The sequence below is a fragment of the Mixophyes fleayi genome, chromosome 9 (genome assembly GCF_038048845.1).
Source record: "Mixophyes fleayi isolate aMixFle1 chromosome 9, aMixFle1.hap1, whole genome shotgun sequence".
Lineage (NCBI taxonomy): Eukaryota > Metazoa > Chordata > Amphibia > Anura > Limnodynastidae > Mixophyes > Mixophyes fleayi.
Genome location: NC_134410.1, coordinates 121,090,896 through 121,118,298, shown reverse-complemented (window position 1 = coordinate 121,118,298; position 27,403 = coordinate 121,090,896). Strand labels below are relative to the sequence as shown.

Here is a 27,403-nt window from a genome sequence, read left to right as displayed (position 1 = left end):
GGGCGTGTCCAGCAAGAGACTGTCGTGTGGGTGTGTCCAGCAAGAAGCTGCGGTGAGGGCGTGTCCTGCAAGAGGCTGTCGTGTGGGTGTGTCCTACTGGAGGCTGGCATGTGGGTGTGTCCAGCAAGAGGCTGCTGTGTGGGCGGGCCCTGCATGAGGCTGCTGTGTGGGCGGAGCTTCCGTAGGCTCAGTGGAGGTTAACCCTTTAAAGGCACAATAGAGAATGAGGTGAGGGGAGGGGGGCAGCTTCTGTCCTGGAGGGGGGCAATTAAAAGTAATCATACAATAGCAGCTATGAGGGGGTGGCCTGGCTCATGGTGCATGTTATGTAGATCTCTGCCATGGAGCACAGCATGCACTGCTGGGGTACACAGTGAGTGATATACACAGCCAGCCGGGCAGGGCGTCATTTGTCAGTAAATTTAAATTAGTAAAAAAATAATAATAATAAAGTTTTCAAAAAGCAGCAAAAAAAAAGTTGAGTTCAGCATCAATAACAACCAAAAATAACCATACAACCTGCTGATACTACAACAGTACACACAGATGTCACACCAGTGATTTTGAGATTGTTTTGGTAAGTGCTCTCCCAAACCTCACCCCCCTCCCCTCTCCCATCACCTCACATGCCCCCTCCCCTCCCTCCTTCTCTTAACTGAACTTGCAGCTTCTGCTTGTTGTTCTGGGGATTATTTTGTAAATAAGAAGGAGCAGTAAAAATATTTGCAAGGGTTAAAAACTCTGCCCTCCCAATGCCTCTACCTCCCAATGCCTCTATGAAATGGTTTATAATAATAGTGACATTCTTGTATGATGATATAAACAAGAGGTTAGGTGCAGTATTAGGGCAGATTTTAAGCTGTAATGTCCTAATCTGTGTTTTATGTTTTATAGAGCTAAAAAAAGTAGCAGCAAACTCCAAGGTTGGCTTCACAAGGACCTTGTACTGCTCCTGAGCTGTGGATGGAAATGTCTGTGGGTTCCTCCTGTAAAATCACCATCCAACACCAGGCTATGCCAAGCAGAGCTGGTCACACCACTAACAGGGTCTCTCCTGCAGTATGAATCCAGTCCCAGCCTGGTGGGAATTTCCTTGGAGAAAAAGAACACACAAGTTCACAACAAGCCAAAGCATGCTCCTGCAGCCATGGGTAATCATGCAAGGGGGTGGCTCGGCAGATTGGCACCTGCCCCCTGACTGGTCCTATAGTGGGCTACTTTCATTTTTTTTCCTTTAAAATATTCCTTATAGACCGGTGGACCAAGTCTCACTTCCCCCAACCCCAAGCTAAAATATGCCAGCCAACCCATGGTTCTGCCAGTTATAGTTCTACAAGCACCAGTATGCCCAAGCAGTAGAAGGCTGCTATGACTTGCTGGGATTTGTAGTTCCACCAAAATACTAAATCTATTCAGCACGGGGCTAGTTTGCACTCTGCAGCATTCCCATTATTTTCAGTCATTAACTACATATGACGTCTAAATAGTACAAGTTAGTAAATAATGGAATAATGCAATTTTAATATATTTATTGCTGTAAAACTATAAAGATCTTTTGTTGTTGTTTAGTTATAATAACAAATAGTGGCTGTAACACATAACATACAAACAATAAATATCCTATAAAGAATCATAGATTCTGTCTGAAAAGACATATGATGGGAAAAAAGATGTAACAGGTGGACTCAGACTGTTGGGAATGAAGTATTCTTGTTCTGTGTACTGGAGGCAGATCAGGACAACTGTGTGTGATTGTTTCTGGATCCCGAGGTAGGAGGGGAACGCTAGTTGTATATTGTGGAGTACACAGTAACACAGGCAGCTAATCCCTGCCTCCAAGTGAAGGACGGTCTGCTGATTGGTGGAGGGAGAAGGAAAGATCATTTATCCTTGTATAAAGCCAAACACACAGGGAGACTTTACTAGTGTAACTGAAGAGACATCAACTCAGATCCTGGCAGCTATGAGACAGGTAACATGGACTCAGTCTCTGCCTGTCTCTTATACAGTCCCTGCATCTCTCACATAGGCTCTGCATGTCTCTCACACACTGTATACATCTCTCACGTAGGCTCTGCATGTCTCTCACACACTATACATCTCTCACATAGGCTCTGCATGTCTCTCACACGCTGTATACATCTCTCACATAGGCTCTGCATGTCTCTCACACGCTGTATACATCTCTCACATAGGCTCTGCATGTCTCTCACACACTGTATACATCTCTCACATAGGCTCTGCATGTCTCTCTCACACGCTGTATACATCTCACATAGGCTCTGCATGTCTCTCACACACGCTGTATACATCTCTCACATAGGCTCTGCATGTCTCTCTCACACGCTGTATACATCTCTCACATAGGCTCTGCATGTCTCTCTAACACACTGTATACATCTCTCACATAGGCTCTGCATGTCTCTCTAACACTCTGTATACATCTCTCACATAGGCTCTGCATGTCTCTCTCACACCCTGTATACATCTCTCACATAGGCTCTGCATGTCTCTCTAACACTCTGTATACATCTCTCACATAGGCTCTGCATGTCTCTCACACGCTGTATACATCTCTCACATAGGCTCTGCATGTCTCTCACACACGCTGTATACATCTCTCACATAGGCTCTGCATGTATCTCACACACGCTGTATACATCTCTCACATAGGCTCTGCATGTATCTCACACACGCTGTATACATCTCTCACATAGGCTCTGCATGTATCTCACACACGCTGTATACATCTCTCACATAGGCTCTGCATGTCCATCACACGCTGTATACATTTCTCGCATAGGCTCTGCATGTCTCTCACACACGTCGTATACATCTCTCACATAGGCTCTGCATGTATCTCACACACGCTGTATACATCTCTCACATAGGCTCTGCATGTATCTCACACACGCTGTGTACATCTCTCACATAGGCTCTGCATGTATCTCACACACGCTGTATACATCTCTCACATACATAGTTACATATTCCGTTAATATGTCTAATTTTGAGACAATTTAACATTTACTTGTGTTGTATATTGTTCACTAAAGGACACTTTTATAACTATACACTAGTATTTTTCTCTCCTAGTTTCTGCATCTCTTGCACAATTGGGCACATTTATAAAAGTGTTATTGGGATAATACATTTCAAAGAGCGGAGAATTTGCATGGTAGAAATCAGTACTTCTAAGGAATCTTGAAGTCCCTTGCCCCATGTAGGCTGTAGGGAAGGTTTGATGCATTAATATATGTTATGTATTTAAAAATTAATATTTGCCAGTACAAACAATGGCGGCCCAGGTTCGTCTGCCCTCAGGAAATAATATGAGAGATCAGGACGTGGGAGAATATAGAATAATTAAAAAATCTGTAAAGACAAATGAACGTGTTGGATCACGGGAAGGTGTTCAGCCCACTTTTAATTTGCCCTTCGTCAAGCACAGCGATACACAGATAAAAATAAATTCAATTTTAAAATCCCATTGAACTCCCAGAATTGTATTCTTAAAACTGTCTAATCTGACAGGTTCCTCGTGGTGACAGAAGAGATGGCAATTAAACCCCCCGCCATGGACAACATATTGCCCCAGCTTCTCTCCCCCTCGCCCCAGGAGGTGCAGCAGTGTGTGGCGCAGGTGATGGGCGAGGTGCAGACGCGATGTGATGAGCTGGTGGAGGTTTTGGTGAAAGACACGAGGTGTAGTCAGTACTTGGCAGCTTTGGGGAGCCAGTTGGAAACGCCTGATGTCAAGTAGGTACCATTCAAGCTCTCGCTATAATAATTTTGAGGTGTCCTGTGATGGAAACTATAAAGGAAAGGGGCGGCGTGGTTACACAGTGGTTAGCATTGCTGCCTTGGAGTGCTAGGTGATATACCGACCAGGGCACCATCTGTGTGGAGTTTGTATGTGCTCCCCGTGTTTGCGTTGTGTCTCTTCATATCCTGAATGCATGGCACGAGATCACATCCACCAACCACTTCAATAAATTGCCACCACCTTCACTTCAGCGCTTGGTTTATTAAAATTGTATACAAAAATCCCCCCACCCCCACCCCATTGTTCAGGCAGAGTTAAATACTGCCACCAGCCAGAATGGCTGTTGTTTCTATATATCTTTTCAGAACACCCGCTCAATGCCAGTAGGCTCCGCATAAAGCTGACGTATTTATGTATTGCTAGGTTTGTGAAAGCAGCTTTAACATCAGGGCTCTTATTCCATGTCTAAGGTAAGGTTACATAATTTAGCTTGCTTCGAAAGGGATTATATGATTATAACTTAAACCTATTAGACAAGCGATGGAGAGGATATTAATAGCATTATTAACAGAGACCGGCCTCCAAATGCACACATCAAACAAACTCCTGATAAGGTGTACACAAGGTGGAGGCAAGGCTCAGTTACAACACGGACTTATCGACGGGGATCATGGTATAATAGAGTGGTTTGGACATAATGTATCCACAGGGTAAACACATGCATTAAGTAGCATGACAGATACTCAGCAACCAAACCCAAAATAAATTGTAGGTTAAATACAGGCGTAGAAGAACAAACACTTCTACCTAGACCGTGTTCTCCCATCGCTCAATCCCTCGGCGTCCTGGTGGCTAAGAGTGTGAAGAGGAACGCCGTACATTTATAGATCAAAGGCCAACAATGGACAAGTGCGCGGCTCTCAAACCTTCAAAAGGGGCCGCAGAGAGGAAGGAGGGAGAGCGCGGTGCACTCTCTCCTGTTCTTTCGGGTATGCCGTGTGACCTCCCTGCCCTGTGCAGGGGAGGTCATGTGACACAGAATTCGTCTCCCCCCCCCCCCCCTTACCCGTTCTGATAAGATCGGGAACAGCCGGCTGGCGGACCAGAGGAGAAGGCTTGGGGGCACTAAGGGGTAAATATACTAAAACTTCTAAAATGGGAAAAGTGGAGGTGCTGCTCATAGCAACCAATCAGATTCTAGCTATCATTTCCTAGTGTATACTGGATAAATGATAGCTAGAATCTGATTGGTTGCTGTTGGCAACGCCTCCACTTTTTGAAGTTTTAGTAAATTTACCTCTAAAAGTAACTTCATACATAGTTTATGCACTTTCCAAAGGACAGGTTAAATCTGCAAAATAGAGGTGAAGTGCTCCTATCTTATTGTCAAATAGACATACAGTATGCCCTGTGACAAATTCCAATAATAATTCTAAAAATTCAAGGGTGCAGCGTGAAAAACAAACACTTTGTTAGATTCATTTACAAAAACCACTGTTGAAGGCGCTTTCCACCTGCAGGTAGCTTTAATTTATTAGTCTGTTTATGCCCTCTTGCAATTTTTACTATTTTCCACTTTCACATTGATGGCATCCTTGTGGTGTTTATTTGTTTAGCTATCTCTTTATATCTCCAGACATCGCTGTTTGTACACATTGACCTTGGATACGACACTGAGGTCCCTGCATTGGATTCTGTCCAGAGACCAGTTTAATAGATGCAGGAAGCCAGCAAATTAAAGTGATCTGAGGGTGGATAATCATTGCTAGTTCTCTATCCATAGTAGCAGCTTGTCCTCCGACTGGTGATGGAGAATTATAATCTTACTGAGCTCTGCTAGTCTGTGTTATAAGTGCTCTCATTAACCTTTACTCTGCAAGGAGCCAGGGATTAGCGAAGGTTCTGTTCACATTCCCAGCGGCTGTGCTGGAAAATAGTAAATAGCTCTTTCAGCAGCTTATCTGCTTGTTTACGTGCCCAGCCCTAACTTGCCTGTGTGATCCACGTGCTCTCCGGATCTGCTGGCTCGAGTCCACTCCTGGCTCCAATAGTCTCTGTTTACTTACAAGTGTATCCCCGGCAACTGGCTTTTACTCTCTGTGGCACTGTTGTGGGATGAGGCCTTTCTCACATCAGACCAGACTCCGATGTACCGCCATCTCCTTCAAATGTAACTTGACCTGTAATTTCTTAGCCTGACATTCTTTTTCTTAGCCTAGTCATGGTCATTTTCTATTTATTAGCAAAATGAATGTGGCAACACAGCACACAGCAGTTATGATGTTGCAGTGCAAAGAACAATTGACAACAATTACATTAAATTGCAAAAAAACTGTGCCTGCTCCATGAATGGGCAGCACGGTGGCTCAGTGGTTAGCACTTCTGCCTCACAGCACTGGGGTCATGAGTTCAATTCCCAACCATGGCCTTATCTGTGTAGAGTTTGTATGTTCTCCCTGTGTTTGCGTGGGTTTCCTCCGGGTGCTCCGGTTTCCTCCCACACTCCAAAAACATACTGGTAGGTTAAATGGCTGCTAACAAATTGACCCTAGTCTGTGTGTGTATGTTAGGGAATTTAGACTGTAAGCTCCAATGGGGCAGGGACTGATGTGAATGAGTTCTCTGTACAGCGCTGCGGAGTTAGTGGCGCTATATAAATAAACGGTGATGATAAACTGGTAATCATGCACTACGGTGGCGCTTGTTTTGTTTTTTTTGTGCAAATGTGCCTAATTGACCCCATCCCTCATGTACATAAGTGTGCGCCCACATTGCGCCTTTGCGATCTGTCCCCGGAAAACTCAAACATGCGCCTACTTTTGTGGGATTGTGGGTCCAGCTGGAAAAGCTCACAAAGGAAAGTTATAAGCGTAACGTTGTGGATTTCTCTTCACACCACATAGTGTTGGTGCAAATGTTATTTTTGTTGTTGGTGCAATACTGGTCCAACTAAATCCGCAAACTTTCCCATATGACAAGACACAAAGGTTTACGGAAACTTCTAGAACGGAATGTTGGCGGTGTTGCCCATAGCAACCAATCAGATGCCAGATATCATTTATCTAATACATCCATGAAAATGAGAGCTAGACTCTGATTGGTTGCTATAGGCAACACATCCACTGCCCCTTCTTTTATATAAATTTACCCAAAGGGTAATTTTACAGCTTCATAAATGAACATTATGTATTGTACATATTGTTTTTTTAATATATTAATAAATAGTTGAGTTCTGAGAACTTGATGCTTGCCTTTCAACATTGTGATGAAATTCTGATTCAGATTTCCCCATGTATTCCTATAGGTAATAAACTGATATTAAATATAGCCTTAGTACGGTCCAGCTTTTGCCATTTTGAGCTAAGCGGGAAAAGCAGAAGAAAAATCTCATCCCTCTGTGAGAAGAGTTCCAATCCACAGGTCTAGGTTGCTGTGTAATACTCCATGGTTCCATTCATTGCAGGCTGTGCAGTAATATTGCATATATCCTCGGTACGGTGGCAGAAGATCCTACGGTCGCCGTTCTGTTGGTGGAGCTGGCAGAAAACTCGACAGACTGGGACTTGCTGGGGAGACTGGGAGCCATGCTTCTGTGGGAGGACGCTGAAGCCGTGATGAACGCTGCAGGCGCACTCGGCACTTTGGTGAGTGACGCGTTTCACTCTCAGAGCTGGTGAACGGACTGCTCGATTGCTACTGAATACTCACAAGTTAACAGTCATAGCATCAGAGCGAACATTACTCTACCGTTATCCAAAAGTGTCCATTAAACTTGCCTTTGGCACATTGTACCACGATCAGTTTGTGTCTCAGCGGAAAGTAACAGAATACGGCCAGTAAATACTGTGTGACGTGCAAATATATTGATAAAAAAACAATATATTCTGCTCCTCAATATTTGGCCCCGTGTAGCCTCGATATAAAGTGCCGTACAAATGAGGTGAGAACTAGTTGGTTTAAAGAGTTGCTTAGAGGGTGACTAGGACAAGGAATATATGAGAAACAGATAAAACAGAGCACAAATAGTGTAGTATATTAGATACTGATATATAGAGACTAATAAAATACTGTATACTTTTTAAAATTGGAACAAGGATGCTCCTCTGCAGTTTGTTCTCCTAGAGATTGGTATGTTCATTAGGATTCTTTAGTTATACAAAAGGTTCTAAAAAGGAATTAAACAACACAGCCCCGTAGTGCAGAATGCAGAGTCTAGTCTTTGTGATATTCCCTTTTTAACTGTCACGAACAAAGTAATTGGAAGGCCTTACCTACTGGTATTAGCGCTGCTACGCAAGAAGGCGCGGAGTCTAACCACGCCCCAGGTCTTCACCAGGGAACCCCGCAAGGAGTTTTGGGCTTAGCCGCTGAGATGTGTCGGTCGCGGTTCTCCCAGGTAGCCACCAGCGAGGTAACGTGAACAAACGTAGTGGACAGTCAGAAGTCAAATCCGTGCAGGCAACAAAGTACAGAAGGATGAGGCAGAAGAATCGTCAGGAAGCCGAGGGTCAGAACCAGGAGATCCAAACAGGAACCAAGGAGAATCCGAAGAGTAGTCAAACAGGCAGAGGTCAAATCCGGGGAATGCAGGCAGGAGAGATATGAAGTAACAGGGGAGCCTAGAGACAAGGTAAAAGACTAGATAATCTGGCACCCTAGTGATGCCAGAGTCTAATTTAAATAAAAGCACCAGTCTTGCCATTGGTGGAGCTGATCTGACCGCCGACAGGAACTGCTGCTAAGCGTCTCCGTTGGCTAGCGATCATGCAAGAGCAGCAACAGATCACCCATCTACAACAGTGGTCTTGTACACAAACTACTTGCAGCCCCTAAAACCCGTTTTGACAGTATGGTCCAAAAATAATGCAAGGGAATCAACCTATTTTTTGACAAGCGTTTGCTCAACATCGCATCACATCAATCTCAACCTTATTTGCAGTGTTCAGAAGCTCGGGGAAACACAAGGGGGTTCTGTCTGAGCTCTCATTTAAACACACAGCGCGCTATGTTGGAGAGGAGCGTTGAGATGTGTTAACGAACATGTTTCATGCTGGGCAAAGCGTAAGGTTCTCGCTATGCTTTTATGCGAGTTGTTTTGCATTGCCTGTGTGTACAAGCCCTCAGGGTTAATTTTATTTGCAAAAAGTCCAAGTGAATTCACTGCAAAATGAACTGATGAATGTAAGCTGAACTTGTCAGCTTACAAGTAGATAGGTTAGAAATAACTTAACTACAGTGTACCCATCATTATATTGCCACTGTCGCTATTACAGATAATAGAAATATATATTCAAAATTATTATTATTAATAATACTTTTGCTGATTACATCTCGATATTTTGTTATAAAATAGTTTATAATGATGATTATTATTAGTAGAGCAGGATGGCAGGTTCCCATTGATAATTGGGTTAATTTATCACTAACTTTCATAGGCAGAGAATGTCCACGGGCGACGTTGGCTCCTCTCCTCTCCCGACTCCGACTTCATCATCGAGAACATCACAAACCTCCTGGGTTCTCCAAATGACTGGACTGCAAGTAACTGTGCCCTGGTACTTGCCCGCATCTCCATGTGCCACGATGGCTGTGCACGGCTACTGGACCACCCAAAATCTGACAAGATATTAAGGAAGATAATCACATCGCTACATGTGGATGAAGCAGGTGCGCAGGGGGGGTAATAATTGGGATTAAATATATAAGAAGAAAAAATAAATATTGACTATGATCATACCCACGATATACTGTGATTATGTCATATTTATACAATATACTCGTGTTGATTAAAAAAAGTCACTTCAGTTTTAAGGAGTACACATAAGTTGCAGCTAGGCAGAGCCTGTAGGTACCCATCGCAGTTCTGGAATTATAGAGCCAAGACTAACCATTGTCACTAAACTTCAGCAGACACCTCAACGTCTGAGCTCTGGTTAATCTATTAATCATCCCTTATTATCATCATCGCCATTTATTTATATAGCGCTACTAATTCCACAGCGCTGTACAGAGAACTCACTCAAATCAGTCCCTGCCCCATTGGGGCTTTCAGTCTAAATCTCACACACACACACACACACTTGATAGCAGCCAATTAACCTTCTAGTATGTTTTTGGAGTGTGGGAGGAAACAAGAGCACCCGGAGGAAACCCACGCAAACACGGGGAGAACATACAAACTCCACACAGATAAGGCCATGGTCGGGAATTGAACTCATGACCCCAGTGCTGTAAGGCATAAGTGCTAACCACTGAGCCATCGTGGTGCCTTTATCATACTTTATATTGGTCATTGTGTTGCCCCTATCTTAGGCTGTGGCCTGAACGCGGCCTTCACCCTTGGACGTCTGTGTGACACGGACATAGGGAGGAGACGGGTGCTGGGTCTGCAGGAGGCCAACAACATGGTGAGTCTGCAATATTGCTGGGTGTGTTTTGTGTAAGAGAGGAGAACATATGCCCATAAAATTAAGTAACACACCGTGACCCACAAGTTGTAGGTAGGTTTTGCCACCTGTTTAGACGTTCTTCAAGCTGGAGCGTGGGCATAATTAGGAAATTCTGGACAAAATTTTGAAGGAGGCTGGTGTTTCACCAAACCACTTGTTGTATCGTCCCTACAATTGCAAACCCTACACAAATTGGAAACTGTGGCACCCCCAAAACAATTCTGGAAGGCCTTGAGTCAGAGTGAGACTGTCGGTGGATTCCAATGGTAGTTAACTGGTGGAGCAAAGAGTAGACTAGTCAGGAACGTAGCCAGAGTTCGAGAACCGGAAGAAGGAACAACTTGATTGGTCGCCATCTTTTACATGGAGTGCTGGTCGCTGACGTGTGCACAAAGGTTGCATGGGAAAACTTTGCTCAAGTGGAGGCAAGCAGCAGCTACTGGAACATGGTTACAGTGATGCTCACGTAAAAAAAGAGATCCATGGAAGCGATGGGGCAGTAGCTAAGACCCCGAGCGGCCCACCAGTCGGGGTTTGTATAGACAAGGGTCCTGACAGATACCCAATATTGCAATACACTAATTGCATGTTTACCTGACCCCTGGTGATATATTGTCAGTTTGTTCATCCCCTGATAAGTCTAGATCGCTGCTCTGGAGGCAATGATGTCCGGAGGAGATGCCGGAGGGAGCCGTAACGCCTGCTTTGCTCTCACTTGTCTAGCGACCAGCCACGCCGGCCACCAGCATGTTCTAAGAAGCCAATACTTCCCCCAGGTTCTCGATACGCTCTGCCGCCTACTGCAGTCAAAGGAGCAGGAGACCTGCTGGTTCGCTGCCATGTAAGTTCTGGCGTGCCCATTCTTTTGTTTTCATTACAGATTGTACTTAAATGATCCTTTATATTGCCATTGTTAGTGGTTCCAAAATCACATCGCGATTTTGTAAATGTGGTTTGAACATGAAATGGAGAATTATTGAGCCATTGACTAGCTCAACTTGTGGCTATTCAGAGTATCGGCACATTCACGGGTCTAGACCAAGTGGTAGCCAATCGGAGCATTAGAACACTCACAGAACTAGACCAACCTGTAGCCTATCGGAGCATTAGAACACTCACAGAACTAGACCAACCTGTAGCCTATCGGAGCATTAGAACATTCACAGAACTAGACCAACCTGTAGCCAATCGGAGCATTAGAACATTCACAGAACTAGACCAACCTGTAGCCAATTGGAGCATTAGAACACTCACAGAACTAGACCAACCTGTAGCCAATCGGAGCATTAGAACACTCACAGAACTAGACCAACCTGTAGCCTATCGGAGCATTAGAACACTCACAGAACTAAACCAACCTGTAGCCAATCGGAGCATGAGAACACTCACAGAACTAGACCAACCTGTAGCCAAACGGAGCATCACAACATTCACAGAACTAGACCAACCTGTAGCCAATCGGAGCATCACAACATTCACAGAACTTGACCAACCTGTAGCCAATCGGAGCATTAGAACACTCACAGAACTAGACCAACCTGTAGCCAATCGGAGCATCACAACATTCATAACTCCAAAGTTAACAGCCAACTGCAATAGGAATAACAAACATTTCTCTGCAGATAAATAAGTTATGCATTTATCTCATTATTAAAACTTTTAAATTGTATGTGTGGCTGAAGAAATAGGCATCTAGATTTAGCTGAGGCTCCGAATGGGCACCATAGGTAATTTTTTTTTTATTGTCTATTTTCTTTTTAGAACTATTAAGATTCTATCCAAGTATCCCGCAGGAGTTGTGAGACTCCGTCTGCACTCGGTGCTGGAGACTATCCTTAGGGTAAGATGGAAGTATTATTTTTTTCTCTCCCAAGCAATAACATTATACCTATTGTATCAACATTGTATTATCTGTGCCAGCGTTTAAAGGGATTTACCACCTTACTTACAGGTAATTTGCATTGCTTACATTAAGACTTACGTTTTTCTCATGTATGTCTAATATTACATGGTGACGCCTTCCAAACCTCAGTGATCACACACACTGAAAGCACAGATGGTCCATGACCATGCACAACGTGGGACTGAGCCTATGCCTATACTGATCCATAACAGTATATAGATATGCCTCACTGAGTCTTAGGGACAAATTTATCAACCCTTCTGAAAAGAAAAAGTGAAGGTGTTGCCCATAGCAACCAATCAGATTCTAGCTCTCATTTATCTAGTACAGTCTGGACGATGAGAGCTAGAATCTGATTGGTTGCTATGGGCAACACCTTCACTTTTTCATTTTAGAATGTTTAACTTTGTTTGTTTCCAATTGATTGCGTTGGAGGCATTTAAGGTCATTTACAGAGTGTTTTTCACCTCACACACATGTATTTTGTGTAATCGCACAGTGACACAGAGCACGCACTCAGGCTTGTGTTTGCAGAGAGTGTTTCAGTGACCCGCAGCCCCCCCAGTGTATCTGGTCGCCATGGAGAAAGGTCCCATAAATATTTTACTAGAATTGCTGCTGTCACTGGGAATACTGGGTAGAACGAGCTTGTGGGTAATGGATGGCCTGTCACCACATAGACGGTCGCCATGGTAATTCTGAGAGGAAAGCGAGCAGGACAATTAAACCGGGTGTAAATATTGTCTAACGGAGCCATCCGATGTCTTCCCCCCCCCCCCATCATCCGTTTACGTCCCTCACTCTTCTCTTTGTACCGTCAGCTTTATCAGCCTGTAGACAGTTATGTCTCCACTACGCCTTCCAAACAGCGGGAATTTTGCACATAGCCGCCAAGCCGACGGTCTGGCAGGATAAGATGGAAAGTCACAGGCTGCGCGGTTTTACACGGACACTTAGGTCCCACTTGCGCTAATATTTTTATCCATTCTTTTTATGTGCAAGAAACGTATTCGATATTAGGCAAGAACACAACTTTAAAAAAATCTCTTAATACGGCAGAAGAGTTTGGCTTAAACACACACACAAAAAGTGCTGGAGATGTCATCATCATCAATCGCTATTTGCACCTACCTCTGACCACCCACAAATAATATGGCTTTCTCCGTGTATATGCATGTTTTTCCTAGCCTACATCAGTTTTGCAATTGTGCAAATACGCCCTTAATGTATCCGACCTACAGTAAAAAGCCCCACATTTATGGACATCTGCAGAATGATTTCTCGCAAGATACGGTATGCAAACATAGCACTTAGGCTAGGTACACACTGGAGATTTTTCCGACTAATCTGTTCTCTACAACGATTGCACCTACGACTGAAGGTCCGATCAGTCTGACGATTCATGCGTACACACTACACCATACTTGTCAACTTTTCATCATTGGCTTCAGGGAGATCCCGGGGCAGGATGGGATGGGCGTGTGGGGATGGCGCTTGACGAATCTCATAATTTTATCCCCATCCCCTAAACAATTATCACAATTTTGGCCAATTACAGCAGGGGGCGAGGCTAAGATCTCACTATATTTGCGTCATTAGGCTTCACCACCCACCATTTATCTATTGCGGGGATGAGAACCGGGTGGTTGCCCTGGTCTTCCAGAAAGTTCGGGAGAGTAGGCAACTATGCCTTAAAGAAAAGCAGCTAATGAATCTCTAGAGACTGAAGTGTCTTTTACATTTCTGTCTCTATTACTGAAGTCATGTTGTCTTACCTGTCAGTCTTTCATTAAATCTTGGTCTCCATGAAAATGGCCACCTCCATAGGCATCAATACATGGACATAGGACACAATTTCTGAACTGTGTCATCATGCCACAGATGGCGAAGCCAACCACGTCTTGTACTGGCTCAGCATCAGGGAGAATGCCAGACTCTTCAGGGAGTGAGGGAGATCACCCCTATTTCAGGGAGTCTCCCTGACATTCAGGGAGAGTTGGCAAGTATGCACTACACACGATTTACCTTCAGATCTGTGCTCTTCATCTGGTCCTCTAGTCGTTTAGAGAATGACAGCGCAATAGTCATTCATTCTTGTCACACTCACTAAAACTGCCTTGTTATAGCTATCCACATGTCCTAACGAATGAAACGTTATGGATATCGTAATTATACACACACTCCATGATCAGTAGATGATTGGAACGAGAATGTTAAACACTATGACCAACCAAATGTAACCACAATCGGCACTTTGGAACGACGGTCGTTCATCGGATAAGTATACACATTAACGCAATATGTGGTCGAGCGGTCATTTATCAGGTGATTGGCCCGATAATTGCATGAAAACCTTCCAGTGTGTACTTAGTCTTTTCCATAGCCGGGAACTAAAAGTAGCTTGCCATGCTTCTCTCTAATACTGTAATATAAATATTAGAAACAAAGATGTACAGTGCTGTTTTGTACGCATATATTTAAAAACTAGAGAAACCACATGCATATAACAGTATAAGTTTAACTTACTTATAAATAAAGTGTCTGTGTTATTTCTGCCAGTTTTATAAATTACTCTTACTGTTGTGGGTGGGGATAGAACAACCTGCAGCCAATCAGATCACCAGAATGATCACAGCAGAAGCAGTGACCTGTTCACTCCAGTGATTGTGTTAGTGAGGACAGGGCTGCATGTGACAGGGGCAGTGACATGATGTGAGGAGGGGAATGGAGGCAGCAGGAAGCCACAGACTGAGAGTTATATAGTGGAAGGAGCAGGGTCCCCAGCAGCGCAGAGTAGAGATGTGAGGTTCCTATGCAATGAGTGCAGAAAGCTTGTAGTATCAAGCACATCTCTATATGAAACAAAGTTCACAATCCAGTTTTAATTGCTTATTCTGATTGTGTACACATTGTATGACTGTACATGTTGGTGGAGTATTGTAACACTCATGTTTATGCATCAGAAGGTGGCAGCTTCTCATACAGCCGGGGAGGAGTTGTTGGAAGAGGTGGAGACGACGTTGCAGAACCTCCAGCGTCTCCCCCAACCTGAGCCTCCTACAGGGAAGATCCTGGAGTCCGGCTCTATAATAGTGGGCTGGGAGGAGTATAAACCAAAAAGTGGCCTTCCGGTGACTTATTGGTGAGTAATTGCTTCATGAGTTGAACCTTAATATGTTCTTCTCAATGCTTCCGATTTGCACAATCAAACTCTAAGATGTGTATTTATCGGACCTCACCGATCCTCTCTTTTCACCTCTACTTTCACCAACAAGTGCTAAATACTTTATACATTTATGTCAGTAATTCCCAGCCATTATTCTTCTGTCCACAGTCTGTTTGATGGTGACAAGCTCCTCTACCAAGGTCCTTCATTCTCCTACGTCATCTCGCACTGCAATCCCGGTCAGCACCATCTTAAAATTGTCATGACAACTGAAGGGGACCATAGCAAGGACAGTTCCGTCACCTCGGTGATGGTGAAAGAACCGTTCCCCGACTGTCCCTCAGAGTTCCAAGTTCTAGGACGTACAACCAAAAAAGTGAAGCTAAGCTGGAGCCCACCAGCAAACTCCAGTACAAACATTAAATATTATGTAGTGTATAGAGACGAGATGCTGGTGGAGACCACCCCGGATCTGAGCTGTATTGTTGGGGGTTTATCCCCGTCCACTAGTTATACTTTCAGTGTGTGTTCTTGTAACTCCAGGGGCCACAGTCAGAAAGTCTCTTTGGTCACCAGAACGATGGACAGAGGTGACCACTCTCCAGACAAGCTGACGGCCAACGTCATTGGCCGAAGTGAAATGTTCATCACGTGGGAAGTGCCCAAAGACCCCGTCGGCAGATTTTTCAATTATGAACTTAGCATGAATGGGAGGTCTGTGTACCTAGGCACAGAACGTTCCTATACGGCCCGCCGCCTTATCCCCAACACTGAGTACACCTGTACTGTCTGTGCAATCACAAGCGAAGGCCGATTCGAGAGTCGCCCCATTACCAAGCGAACCGCCAGGGATGAATACAGCAATCTGAACAAGTACGTAACAATTCAGTCATGGTAAGACGTAGTTCTCTACAAGTTAATTAATTATTGCTTCCACAGGAACAAAATACAATTTCTCTGGACAACCTTTCATAGGGACATACCGTGCCTACTCAAATTAACATATGCCTATTAAGTATCAGGATTCCTAATATGAAGACCATGGAGACTAATGTGAATGAATCAAAGGGGTTTATTTTGAACAGAGGTCATACAGGTAAAAATGAGATGCAGTAAATGGTAAAGCAGCTAACACAAGTCCATAGAAAAAGAATTCCAGGTTAGCGGAGGAACAGGAGTACAGGATACCTGGCTCAACAAGGTAACTGCAGATACAGGTTTGTCAGAGTAAGCGGGTTAATAGTTGGGAAGCTGGAGACCAGGCACAACAGGATGACTGCAATTACAGGTTGTCAGGATAACCAGGTTTAGCTGAGGAGCTGGAGACCAAACAGGAAATACAGGGTACTTGCTGACAGATGATCGCTTGGCAAGGCAGGTTATTTGCAGAAAGATATGCAATTTGGAAATGGAGGATACTTGCAGAAATATATGGACTTTGGGAATGTAGGATACTTGCAGAGAGATGATCACTTGACAGAAGTAAAAAACCAGGGAGTAAGCAGGAGTATGGTCAAACAAAGTCAGGGTCTGGGTCACAAGAGGAGGAGCAAAACTTAGGAACACAAAGGAGTCAAATACCAGGGAGCAAGTCGGGATCAGATCATAAGTTACATGGAGAAATCAGCAGCAAAGACAAATGATTAATGCACTGGCTCCCTCCCAGAATAAAATTAAAGCTACTATCTTTATGTTAAAAAGCCATTTACAATCCTGCTCCACTCTACATACGTGACCTTAACTCTACCTCATCCGCACACTACCTTTGTCTCAAGATGTGTTGCATATCTCCTATCTAACATCCTCTGCTTCTGTAGGACTTCTCTACAGCTGCACCTTTTCTCTGGAACTCTCTACCTTACGCCTACCAATTTAGCCCCAATTTCTAAAGATTTAATAGTTAACCGAATACTCTTTTTAGAGAAGATTAACCTGACTCACTTAGCATCCGGTCCTCACCAATGCTTCCTACCAGTCCACACCTTGTATCTTGTATAAGCTTACAAAAAGCAGGTCCTTTTATTCTATGTTTTATTGAATGTTTTCCTAACTATACAGGTTGTGTCAAATGTCGGCATTTCATAAATACTGCAATGTGATATGTATTGCCTTTAACTTTAAATTAAAAAGATCTCCACTAAGGGAAGTCTGTCCACTTGTAGGCTTCCCTGGGACAATTCCCTCATGTGATAGATAGTTATGATGTACTATTTTTATAGGTAAATATCCATACCTAAGAAGGACATTTTATGAATACAACCACAATTTATATAATATGTTACTGTATTAGTATGAAGCATTATTATCGTAGATTTGTAAGGCGTCACAGTGCTCCGCAGCGCCGTACAATAGGGAAAACAGGACATACAAGGTAGACAAAATAGGTGCAGACAAAGGGTATAAAGGACCCTGCTCATTAGAGAGCTTACATTCTAAGTGGAAGCGGTCACAGCTGAAACAAGAGGAGCGAGTGTGGTTCAGAGCTGAGATTGGGGATAAGGTAAGCTCTAAAAAGAGATGGATTTTTAGAGAGCGTCTAAAGATTTTAAGGCTGTGGCAAAGTCTGATTGGATGTTGTAGGGAATTCCAGAATTGGATAGCGGAGTCTTGTAGGCGCGAGTGAGAGGTGGTTACCAGAGACGAGACAAGGCGCAGGTCAGAGGTAGATCTAAGATGACGGGAGGGAGAGTATTTTGATATGAGATGTATAAAGAGGTGATGTTGAGGGCTTTGTAGGTAAGGGTGAGTAATTTGAATTGGATTCTGGAGGACACAGGGAGCCAGTGTAGGGATTTGCAAAGTGGTGCAGAAGATGTGAAGCCGTGAGAGAGGAAGATCAGACTTACAGCAGCATTTAGGATGGATTGAAGCGTGGATATAGGAGTGTCAGTAATGCCAGACAGCAGGAGGTTGCAGTAGTCAAGACAGGAGATGATGGGAGAATGGATAAGCGTTTTAGTTGCATTTTGGGTAAGAAAAGGGCATATTTTGGCAATATTTTTAAGGTACTAAGGTTGCAATCTACCTTTCAACTGCACTATTCGCTTGCAGTGCCTCAGCGATGGCACCGATTACTAGTGAAACGATATGCTGGATTTTCATCAATCGATAGTAGTTTAGCCCACAAAATGTCTGTATTGTGTGCACTGTAACTTTATGGGTTTGATATTTGATACCGCTAGGCCTTGTTTTGTGTTTATTAGCATGTATTACTGTAATGGCTGCCAGCAGTAATCTGATTGGAGATAATCCTCTGACATCCAGTTTAGATATAAATCTCTATAAAGCATGTGGTGATTAGCGCGTGCTCTGAATGGATCACGGAACATGATCTCTGCATATTATATATGGATGTACATAGTGTACACAGCTCTGTTACATAAGATGAGTGAGTTCTAGAGCTGATGTCGGACCAGTACATGACATCCTATTCTAATCTCATCTATAATATTACTTTATAGAAATCAAATTGGAAACAACCGACACGCCGCCAGTTCACCGACAGCGGAGACGCCGGATCAAAGTGAGAAACAGCCGCGGACCGAGGCGCCGAGGAGAAGTTCTCTCACAAAAAGCCAGAGCGTGCGGCTGGTCATGAGCAGACAAACCAGCAAAGTCCTCGCTAACAGATCACGGTATCAGACGCTTGATAATAAATCATAAATATGGCTGTCCTTAACGTCTTCTCATCCAATGGGTCATTTACAGACCGCAGGACTGCCCGCACGGCTTCTTTAGTAGTGCATAGACCGCAGGACTGCCCGCACGGCTTCTTTAGTAGCGCATAGACCGCAGGACTGCCCGCACTGCTTGTTTAGTAGCGCATAGACCGCAGGACTGCCCGCACGGCTTCTTTAGTAGCGCGTAGACCGCAGGACTGCCCGCACGGCTTCTTTAGTAGTGCGTAGACCGCAGGACTGCCCGCACGGCTTCTTTAGTAGTGCGTAGACCGCAGGACTGCCCGCACGGCTTCTTTAGTAGTGCGTAGACCGCAGGACTGCCCGCACGGCTTCTTTAGTAGTGCGTAGACCGCAGGACTGCCCGCACGGCTTCTTTAGTAGTGCGTAGACCGCAGGACTGCCCGCACGGCTTCTTTAGTAGTGCGTAGACCGCAGGACTGCCCGCACGGCTTCTTTAGTAGTGCGTAGACCGCAGGACTGCACGTCTGCCACAAGTCAAGATGCACACGCACTTTCTGGTCCTCGGAACTGCCAACCAAACACCCCCGAGTATTGCTTTGCAGTTTTGCTCATACATCTGAAAAGATGCATATTTTTTTTAATCTCATTATTCCACTTAAGTATAGAATTAGGCCCACTTGTGCACCTAGCAGACCACTCCTGATCCACCCAACTTCTCTCATTGAAATGTGCTCCCCCGCACATACAGCCACCATGGCCTGCCAGTCCATAAATCTATTCACACATCCACCTGCAGTTGTGCGAATCTAGACGTGACGTCACATGTTTGCAGTGTTGCGGTTGATCCTTCATTTCTTCATCTAGGAGAGAGTCGGTGATATCCTGGTCTACAGAATCCAGTGAAGGCGCTGGAGCAGCTCAACCATCTCCAACTCAGGTGAGACCACGCAAGACGGACAAACCAGGTACATGACTCAGATCACATGATCAGTGATTGTATCATCACAGTGCGACTGTGGCTCTCCACTACCCACATCAGCGGGTGGTCTTACAAGCGTCTAGATGTCACACACACACACAGTTATGAAGATGCCACTACTCTCCCACTAACCCGCTATTGTCTTTACATTGTCCAGCCTTCGTCACCCTGCCAGGTGTCAACCGTACAGAGGGAGAACAGAATATTTCCTGACCAGACTGAAACCGGCCATGAAAAGAAGACAGAGATACTTCAGAGGAAGAATTCTATGGTCTAATATTTTACAATATTATTATCTTTTTATTTATATAGTGCCAACATATTACATAGCAGTGTACTATAAAACAATGATATAATGTCTATTCATTCACATCAGTCCCTGCCCCAGTGGAGCTTACAATCTAATTCCCTACCACACGTACGCACACTCAGGCCAAATTAATAAGAAGCCTCTTAACCTATCAATATGGTTTTGGACTATGGGTAGAAAACAGAGGAAACTCATTCTTTCTATAAGATGAATTTACACAGACACACAATAAAGAAGACTCTGGACACCCCTTTGGGTAAACACTTCTCTGGACCAGGACACAGTAGGACAGATTTAAAAGTCTTAATACTGAAAGGTTTTTTTAAAAAATGACAGGGAGAGAAAAATCTGGGAAGAAAAGTTGATAAGAACATTCCAGTCATTGACTCAAGGGGCTAGATTTACTAAGCTGTGGGTTTGAAAAAGTGGGGATGTTGCCTATAGCAACCAATCAGATTCTAGCTTTCATTTATTTAGTACCTTCTACAAAATGATAGCTAGAATCTGATTGGTTGCTATAGGCAACACCACCACTTTTTCAAATCCGCAATTTAGTTTGAGTCCTTGGGCTAGATTTACTAACACCTGGATTTATGACCCACTACATGCACACACTACACACCCCACAACAGAGTGACTCTAGATTTCTGGAGTCCTATGACTTTCACTCTTCCATCCCTAACCAAAACCTCTGTTTGATTACTTTAGCTTATCTTAATTAACGATGTATTCCCCCCACCCTGTACAAATTGCTTGATGTAACATCTCTTAAATTTTGTGCCCTTTTCTCAGTCATTCATTTGTAAACTTGCCTGATGAAGGGGCTTCTGTGCTCTGAAAGCTAGCAAATATTTGACATGAAAGTATTTAACATCACATAGATTTTTCTGGCTGACACGGTACTGCAATAATTTGCTACACCTTCTTTCTATAAGTAGTGTGAAGTTGAATACTTTCGTGTAAAAAAAACAAAAGTATTATAGGAGTGACACCTTTATTGGCTAACCAAAATACATTTTTATATTCGCTAGCTTTCAGAGCACAGAGACCCCTTCATCAGGCAGGTTTAGAAAAACTATTTTTCTATAAGTAGCAAAGGTCATAGCACCACCTGCAGTCCATTAGACGCTACTACACCACACTTATATTAAGATACCATTTATTTTTCCTGAAAGCTTTGAGAACATGACAACTCCAGGAATAGGAACTGATTCATTAAGGGAAGCAAAGCAAATTAGTTTATTATTTTGCCCGTAAGGAAAGTACAGGCTCCTTTATCATGTAGCACACAAATAGTTGATAGCTTTATTTTTACACTGGCATTGAAAGTTGATCTAGGACGTGCCTTACCCCAACTATAAATCTGTCCCCACATTTTAAATGTACCCCCCCCTCCAATGCAACATGGTTTGCCAAGGTGCAAAGATACTCCTTTTTTTTTTTTTTTGCTCTCCTTTAATGAATGAGGCCAAAAAAATGAAAAGTCCAAAACGTTTCCCTCTAATAATGAATTGCAATAGTTTAGTCCTCACTATGTACTTTATACCTTTTACGCAGCCTTCAAAGCAGATCCCGTTAAAGATGTTGGACAACGCGTGCGCCCAGACCATGCAGTCCCAAGTAACACCTGACGCAAGGAAGCCACAAAGTGCGTTGGGGTTTAGGCTGACGCCCATCGCGTCTCTCTGTAGTCTGGAGGCAGACTATCTTCTGAACGGCAGAGCCAAGTCGGAGAGTGAGATTATGCGACCACCACCCCAGGACGGGCACAGTAAGCCAACGTAGGTTTGAGCTACAACCTAACATAAATATAGCAGATGTGAGATAATAAATTCTAGTGACTAGACCAGAAGTCGCAACCTGTGGCTCTCCAACGGCTGTGGAGCTACAAGTCCCACCAGAGGTTGCCAGGACATGCTGGGACTTGTAATCTAAGCCGCTGGCTGGCTGGCTGTGCACAAAATCTGGATGGCCACAAGTTTTCTAAGCCTGATCAGGTTCACAATGGTGTTAAGGGCATGCTTGGACTTGTAGTTCCATGAAAGCTGGATAGCCACCTGATGCCTAAGCTTGGCAGCCTGCAGCTTCTTCCTGGCAGGAAAGGCTGGTACTTGTAGTACAGGCCACAGTTTATCTAAGTGAGGACTACGCTATGTATTTCCTGGCATTTGGCAACATCATCATCATTTATTTATATAGCGCCACTAATTCCGCAGCGCTTTACAGAGAGCTCATTCACATCAGTCCCTGCCCCATTGGAGCTTACAGTCTAAATTCTCTAATATAGACACACACTCACACACAGACTAGGATCAATTTTTGATAGCAGCCAATTAACCTACCAGTATGTTTTTGGAGTGTGGGAGGAAACCGGAGCACCTGGAGGAAACCCTGGCAAACACGGAGAGAACATACAAACTCCACACAGGTAAGGCCATGGTCGTGAATTGAACTCATGACCCCAGTGCTGTGAGGCAGAAGTGCTAACCACTAGACCAACATCTACAGCAAATTTAATTAAACTGTGCACATTCCACCCCCTAATAAGAAGTCTTGTCTCATACACAGCCTCGCCCAAGACTGTTCAAGAATTTTGGATAGAGACAAAAGTCAAAGGGAACCATTACAGCCTGTGAAAGGTGAGTGTGACCAGGTTCTGCACACGCAGATCTGACTTTGACCATGATCGTTTTCATTCCTTTTCGCAATGATAACACATCTCCTATGTCCTCTATGGTCATCATCGCAAAGTGGCCATCTTTGTGATTGCCAATGGAGGGGAGAGCAGCGGCGAGGTGTCCGATGATCCCTCTACCGCAATGTTCTCCCCATAGGCTTTAATGGCTAACACCATCACCATCTTTGATGCCCTAGTAATAAATTGACATGGTTTATAGATAAGCGGCTATCCCCTGAAAATGGCCCCTTGCAGGGTATTTTAATAAAAAGGCAGATTGATATATAGGCCCCTTTATTTACTTACAATCAGGTGTGACAGAAGGGGATCGCTCGTTCTGTGCAAATTCTGATGCAAATAAATGGGCAAAAACGAAGTCAGTGTTAAGACTTTTTTCCTCAACGCATTTCATCATCAATTGTCTCCAGGAATTCCAGGAGAAGTCAATTAATCACGAAACGTGTTGATCAGGCCTTACAATGACTGAAGGTGCAAATAGTAGGACTGTCAAAAATTACATACCTGCATGTATTTTATCCTATGAATACAAGTGTCCCCATGTCATTATATATTTGCAATATACAGAGATGTGCAAGGACAGACATGCTAATCAGCTATCTTGCTATGATCTTGGTCTATCCCCTAGTGAGGTACAGACACAACAATCTGAAGATCAATGCTTGGGACTTAACAGGAACTTTAAGAAGCGGAGATGGAAAGTTGTGTAACTTTTCTGGAAAATGCCCCCTGATTAGTAATGAAAATGTACGGTCACATTTACCTCCAAAGAACCTGGTGCGCAAAGACAACGCACTCTCACGTGTCACTGGTAAGATATTGATCTATGGCTGATCAGTACTTGATTTTTAGATATATTGGGTGTTAGTAGCCTCAGTCCCCGCGTACAGCTGCTTCACTCTTACGGTCCAAAACCCACTGTTCAAAACTGGCCACAGATTGGCCAATGCTGTTGCTCAGCCAGGTTGGCCAATGCTGTTGCTCAGCCAGGTTGGCCAATGAAACATTTTACAATCTGACCACATATATGGGTGATGCAATTGGACAGATATTTTCTTTCTACCAATATGGTCGGTATATGATTGCTGACACAGTCATCTACAGATATATGGCCATGGCTAAAGATTATATACCAAAATGAGGACGCGTCAATCCCATTAAAAAAAATAAAAAATATCCAATTTAGCCTATTTACAAGGAACTAATGACGTTGCATACATTTGCTATGATTCAGAACGTGAAGATTTTATATGCGTGATCCCATTGTGAGTGTTATTATCAACTTGTAACATATTACAGTCATCATTGTGCATATTATCCCCGAACCGTGTCCTACTATAGTATACAAGCATGCGACATTCCTGATAGCTTGTGCACGGCAAAGAAGGTTCTGTAACCCATAGCAACCAGTTATTGTTTTTGCTTTCTAATCTGCACTTTTAAGTATCTGAATAGGTTACAGAACCTGTTGTTCAGCCATAGATTGTAGGGAAAAAACCAAGGGACTAATGATGACCACACATAGGCCAATCCTGCAGCTCGACAAAAAGATTAAATGAAAGGACTGTTGTTTAATGTGGCCACAAGAGTGGGTGGCTAAATGGAATACTGGCACCGGATCGCTTCCGTGCGGACTGCTGGTGCGATCAAATGTTGATTGCATGTTCTGCCAGGTCAAATGTTTATAGATTTTGTGAGATTATCAGTGATCGTTTTGTTTTCTGTCTCTATATACACAACAACATGCCTCATAACCCAGCATGTGAATCAAAATTCAGCTTAATATACCTCTTGCCCGTAGGTCAACTGGAAGGCAGACATCAGTCCTGGACTCGCCTCCGTTCAGAGCGATCGCAGCTTCAGGGTGTAAAGAGCACAGAAGGGAAGGACGTAGAAGCAGTGACAGGACCCAGGTAGGAGACAAAGATCCAGGGGTTGAAGGTCTTCTGAGCTAGCAGAGTTTTTATACCTAAATTTGACCATCCGGCTGTCGTAGCAGAGCGATGAGCTTCTGTGAACCCAACAAAAATAGTTTTTCTAGGATTATACTGATGAATAACTGCAATTTTTTTATTGTTCTGAAATATAAATAAATTTAGGGAAAAAAAAGTGTTAAATTTATCTTTACATTTTTGTAATATGAACGCTTTAACGCTATATATAAAAGCTACAGATTTTGTGAATTTGGGGTCAGTAGCTCCAAATAGAATAAACATAATAATATTAACATCTTATAAACTCACGGTGGCTCAGTGGTTAGCACTTCTGCCTCACAGCGCTGGGGTCATGAGTTCAATTCCTGACTAGGCCTTATCTGTCTGGAGTTTGTATGTTCTCCCTGTGTTTGCAGGGGTTTCCTCCGGGTGCTCTGGTTTCCTCCCACACGCCAAAAACATACTGGTAGGTTAATTGGCTGCTATCAAAACTGACTCTAGTCTGTCACTCTCTTTCTCTCTCTCTGTGTGTGTGTGTTAGGGAATTTAGACTGTAAGCTCCAATGGGGCAGGGACTGATGTGAATGAGTTCTCTGTACAGCGCAAAATGTAAAAAAAAAAGTGAAGACTTTTTTTTAGTTCGCTCATAGTTTCCTCCATATTTGCCTCCTCTCTGAGGCTTTTTCGCAGCCCTCTGCTGGGGGAGTTTGCAGAAGAGAAGCCAAACGGCGCACACGCATGATAATGAGATTAATAAATACCATACAACAAGCGCACCTCTCGGCTCCCCTCCGTCATGAGCGAAGCTGGGTTTTTACGTAATAACTAAATATTACAGAGCGCTGCACTGTGGATGGTTCCTTAATTCCTGGAATTAAATCATTTGGGGGAAGTTGTCATCAAATGTTTGGCACTGTTTAAACTGCAAATAGCTGAACTATGATCTGTCATTGTTATCATTGTGACTGTTCAAGCGGCAGTGAGGTTTTCACTTTGACCCCAGCCCAGAATTGGCCTCATTGGCTGTTTTGTGGTAGCAGAAACATTCCATGTAGAACAGGACACACAACGCCGCCTGCAGGTTATTACAAGTACTGCACCACGGAAAAATAAAAAAATAAAAAAAATACAGCTTAGTACTATTGAAGGGTCCTACAAATGTACATGTGTAAAATATTAATATCGTGCTCTTATTGCTTCCAGGAATAAAGGACCTCTCTATAGAAGTCTCCACAAGGACGTTCAAGCCCTAATTGGAGACTCCAGGGTGACATTTCGACTTCTGCCTCCCCCCAACAGTATTCCACAGAGGGTCCGTCCGCACCATTGACCGCTGTAGAGATCTCCCTAATCGGAGTCATTCATTTCAGACTGTGTTGTGTGCATTTCAGTGAGTCGCTGTCACCCTACACCCAAAAATTCAGGAATAAAACTACGAGTGTCGATCACAGATGAATAAGATCAGGTGTCACGTTCCACCTACATGAACATGGTGACGTCCCTGCTGGCGCCACACTCTTCTGAGACTTATTATTACAGGAACAAAGGCAGTTTACTGGTGTATAGAGATGAAAAGAGGGAGCGATTAAATGGATATTCCTGACGCTGCTTATTATAAGGTTTAAGGCACAGGTCTGACGACGGACAAAGCCAGGCTTGTTAGACTGTGCCGCAGAGTGTTCTTAAAGCTATTCTTGTAAAGGGTAATTACAAGTCTGTATCAGTAAGGTTTATTTTTCATTTTATTTATCTACAACTATTTAATGATTCAGCACAAATAGTCATATTCCTGTGTGATTTTATATGTAGTGAATTCGGATGAGAAGATAAGTCTTCCTCACTTGAACGATACATGGTCACTGATGGTTATACCTTGTGGACAAAGTACCCCGTAAAAACAGCAAAATATTTGCTTTAAAAAAAAAAATGGGGTGTGCATTTCAGAGGAGCATTGGGTGTAATGGTGTCGGCTCGACCCCTTTTTTGGGGGGGGGCATAAGAAAAAAAAAAAAAAAAAAGTTAGAATCAAAATTATGATATAAACTTTCCAACTCAGAATGATAAGTGAGGTGGTCTGGGGGTGAGGACCCGCGATTTGTAGGATAGTAACCCCCATTATGGCAAGAGGCAGGAAAAGTTTTAAATTCAATTGTTTGACACCTCTGAGTTGTTGTTTTTTTTTTAAAAAAATAGTTGGGCTGCTGTCCAATCAGCGCTCTAGACAAAATAGGTGTCGGAGCTCTTGACAGGAGAACAGGAGGATTAAGGATTGATCTGGGGGAGTAGAGTATCTCACAGACAACAGTCATCTGGAATCTCATGCGTCTGCCAGTTGGGAGGAATCTTATTGCTCGGTGGAGTTCTTTAAAGGGTTCATCTAGTAGTTAATTGCTCCCTACTTCAAAATACAGTTCACAGCAATAGCCCTGGAAAAAGTCCTATGAAGGCTGCTGAAAATAACTCTTTGTTCTTCAACAGTAACCTGAAAAGTACTGAATCGGACGTAGAAAATAGGCTATTTAGAAGACCATCTATTAAAACATTAAAGCGTATGGATCCA

General features: G+C 43.5%; 1 protein-coding gene across 7 annotated transcripts; it reads left to right on the top strand.

Moving 5' to 3' along the window:
- The first annotated feature begins 173 nt into the window (after positions 1-173).
- LOC142101142 (uncharacterized) lies at positions 174-27,403 on the top strand. Of its 7 annotated transcripts, none has more exons than XM_075185367.1 (17): positions 181-228; positions 3,535-3,759; positions 7,230-7,410; positions 9,202-9,433; positions 10,079-10,173; positions 10,860-11,056; positions 11,977-12,055; positions 15,085-15,260; positions 15,453-16,157; positions 18,746-18,919; positions 19,790-19,862; positions 20,062-20,175; positions 21,772-21,995; positions 22,783-22,853; positions 23,538-23,720; positions 24,711-24,822; positions 26,047-27,403. In XM_075185367.1, the coding sequence occupies exons 1-17, from the start codon at positions 224-226 to the stop codon at positions 26,171-26,173; spliced, it is 2,973 nt and encodes a 990-aa protein (XP_075041468.1). In that variant the 5' UTR covers positions 181-223; the 3' UTR covers positions 26,174-27,403. The 7 variants fall into 7 exon arrangements, with proteins under 7 accessions (XP_075041471.1, XP_075041473.1, XP_075041474.1 ...); XM_075185366.1 differs by having other exon boundaries at positions 15,082-15,260; XM_075185369.1 differs by lacking the exon at positions 181-228 and adding an exon at positions 894-1,151 and having other exon boundaries at positions 15,082-15,260.

Bases quoted from the DNA above. Each gene is read 5' to 3' on its own strand.
- LOC142101142 (XM_075185366.1), top strand. The intron at 11,057-11,976 runs GTAAGTTCTGGC...TTTTCTTTTTAG, and splicing joins ACCTGCTGGTTCGCTGCCAT to AACTATTAAGATTCTATCCA. The intron at 23,721-24,710 runs GTAAGATATTGA...TCTTGCCCGTAG, and splicing joins CGCACTCTCACGTGTCACTG to GTCAACTGGAAGGCAGACAT.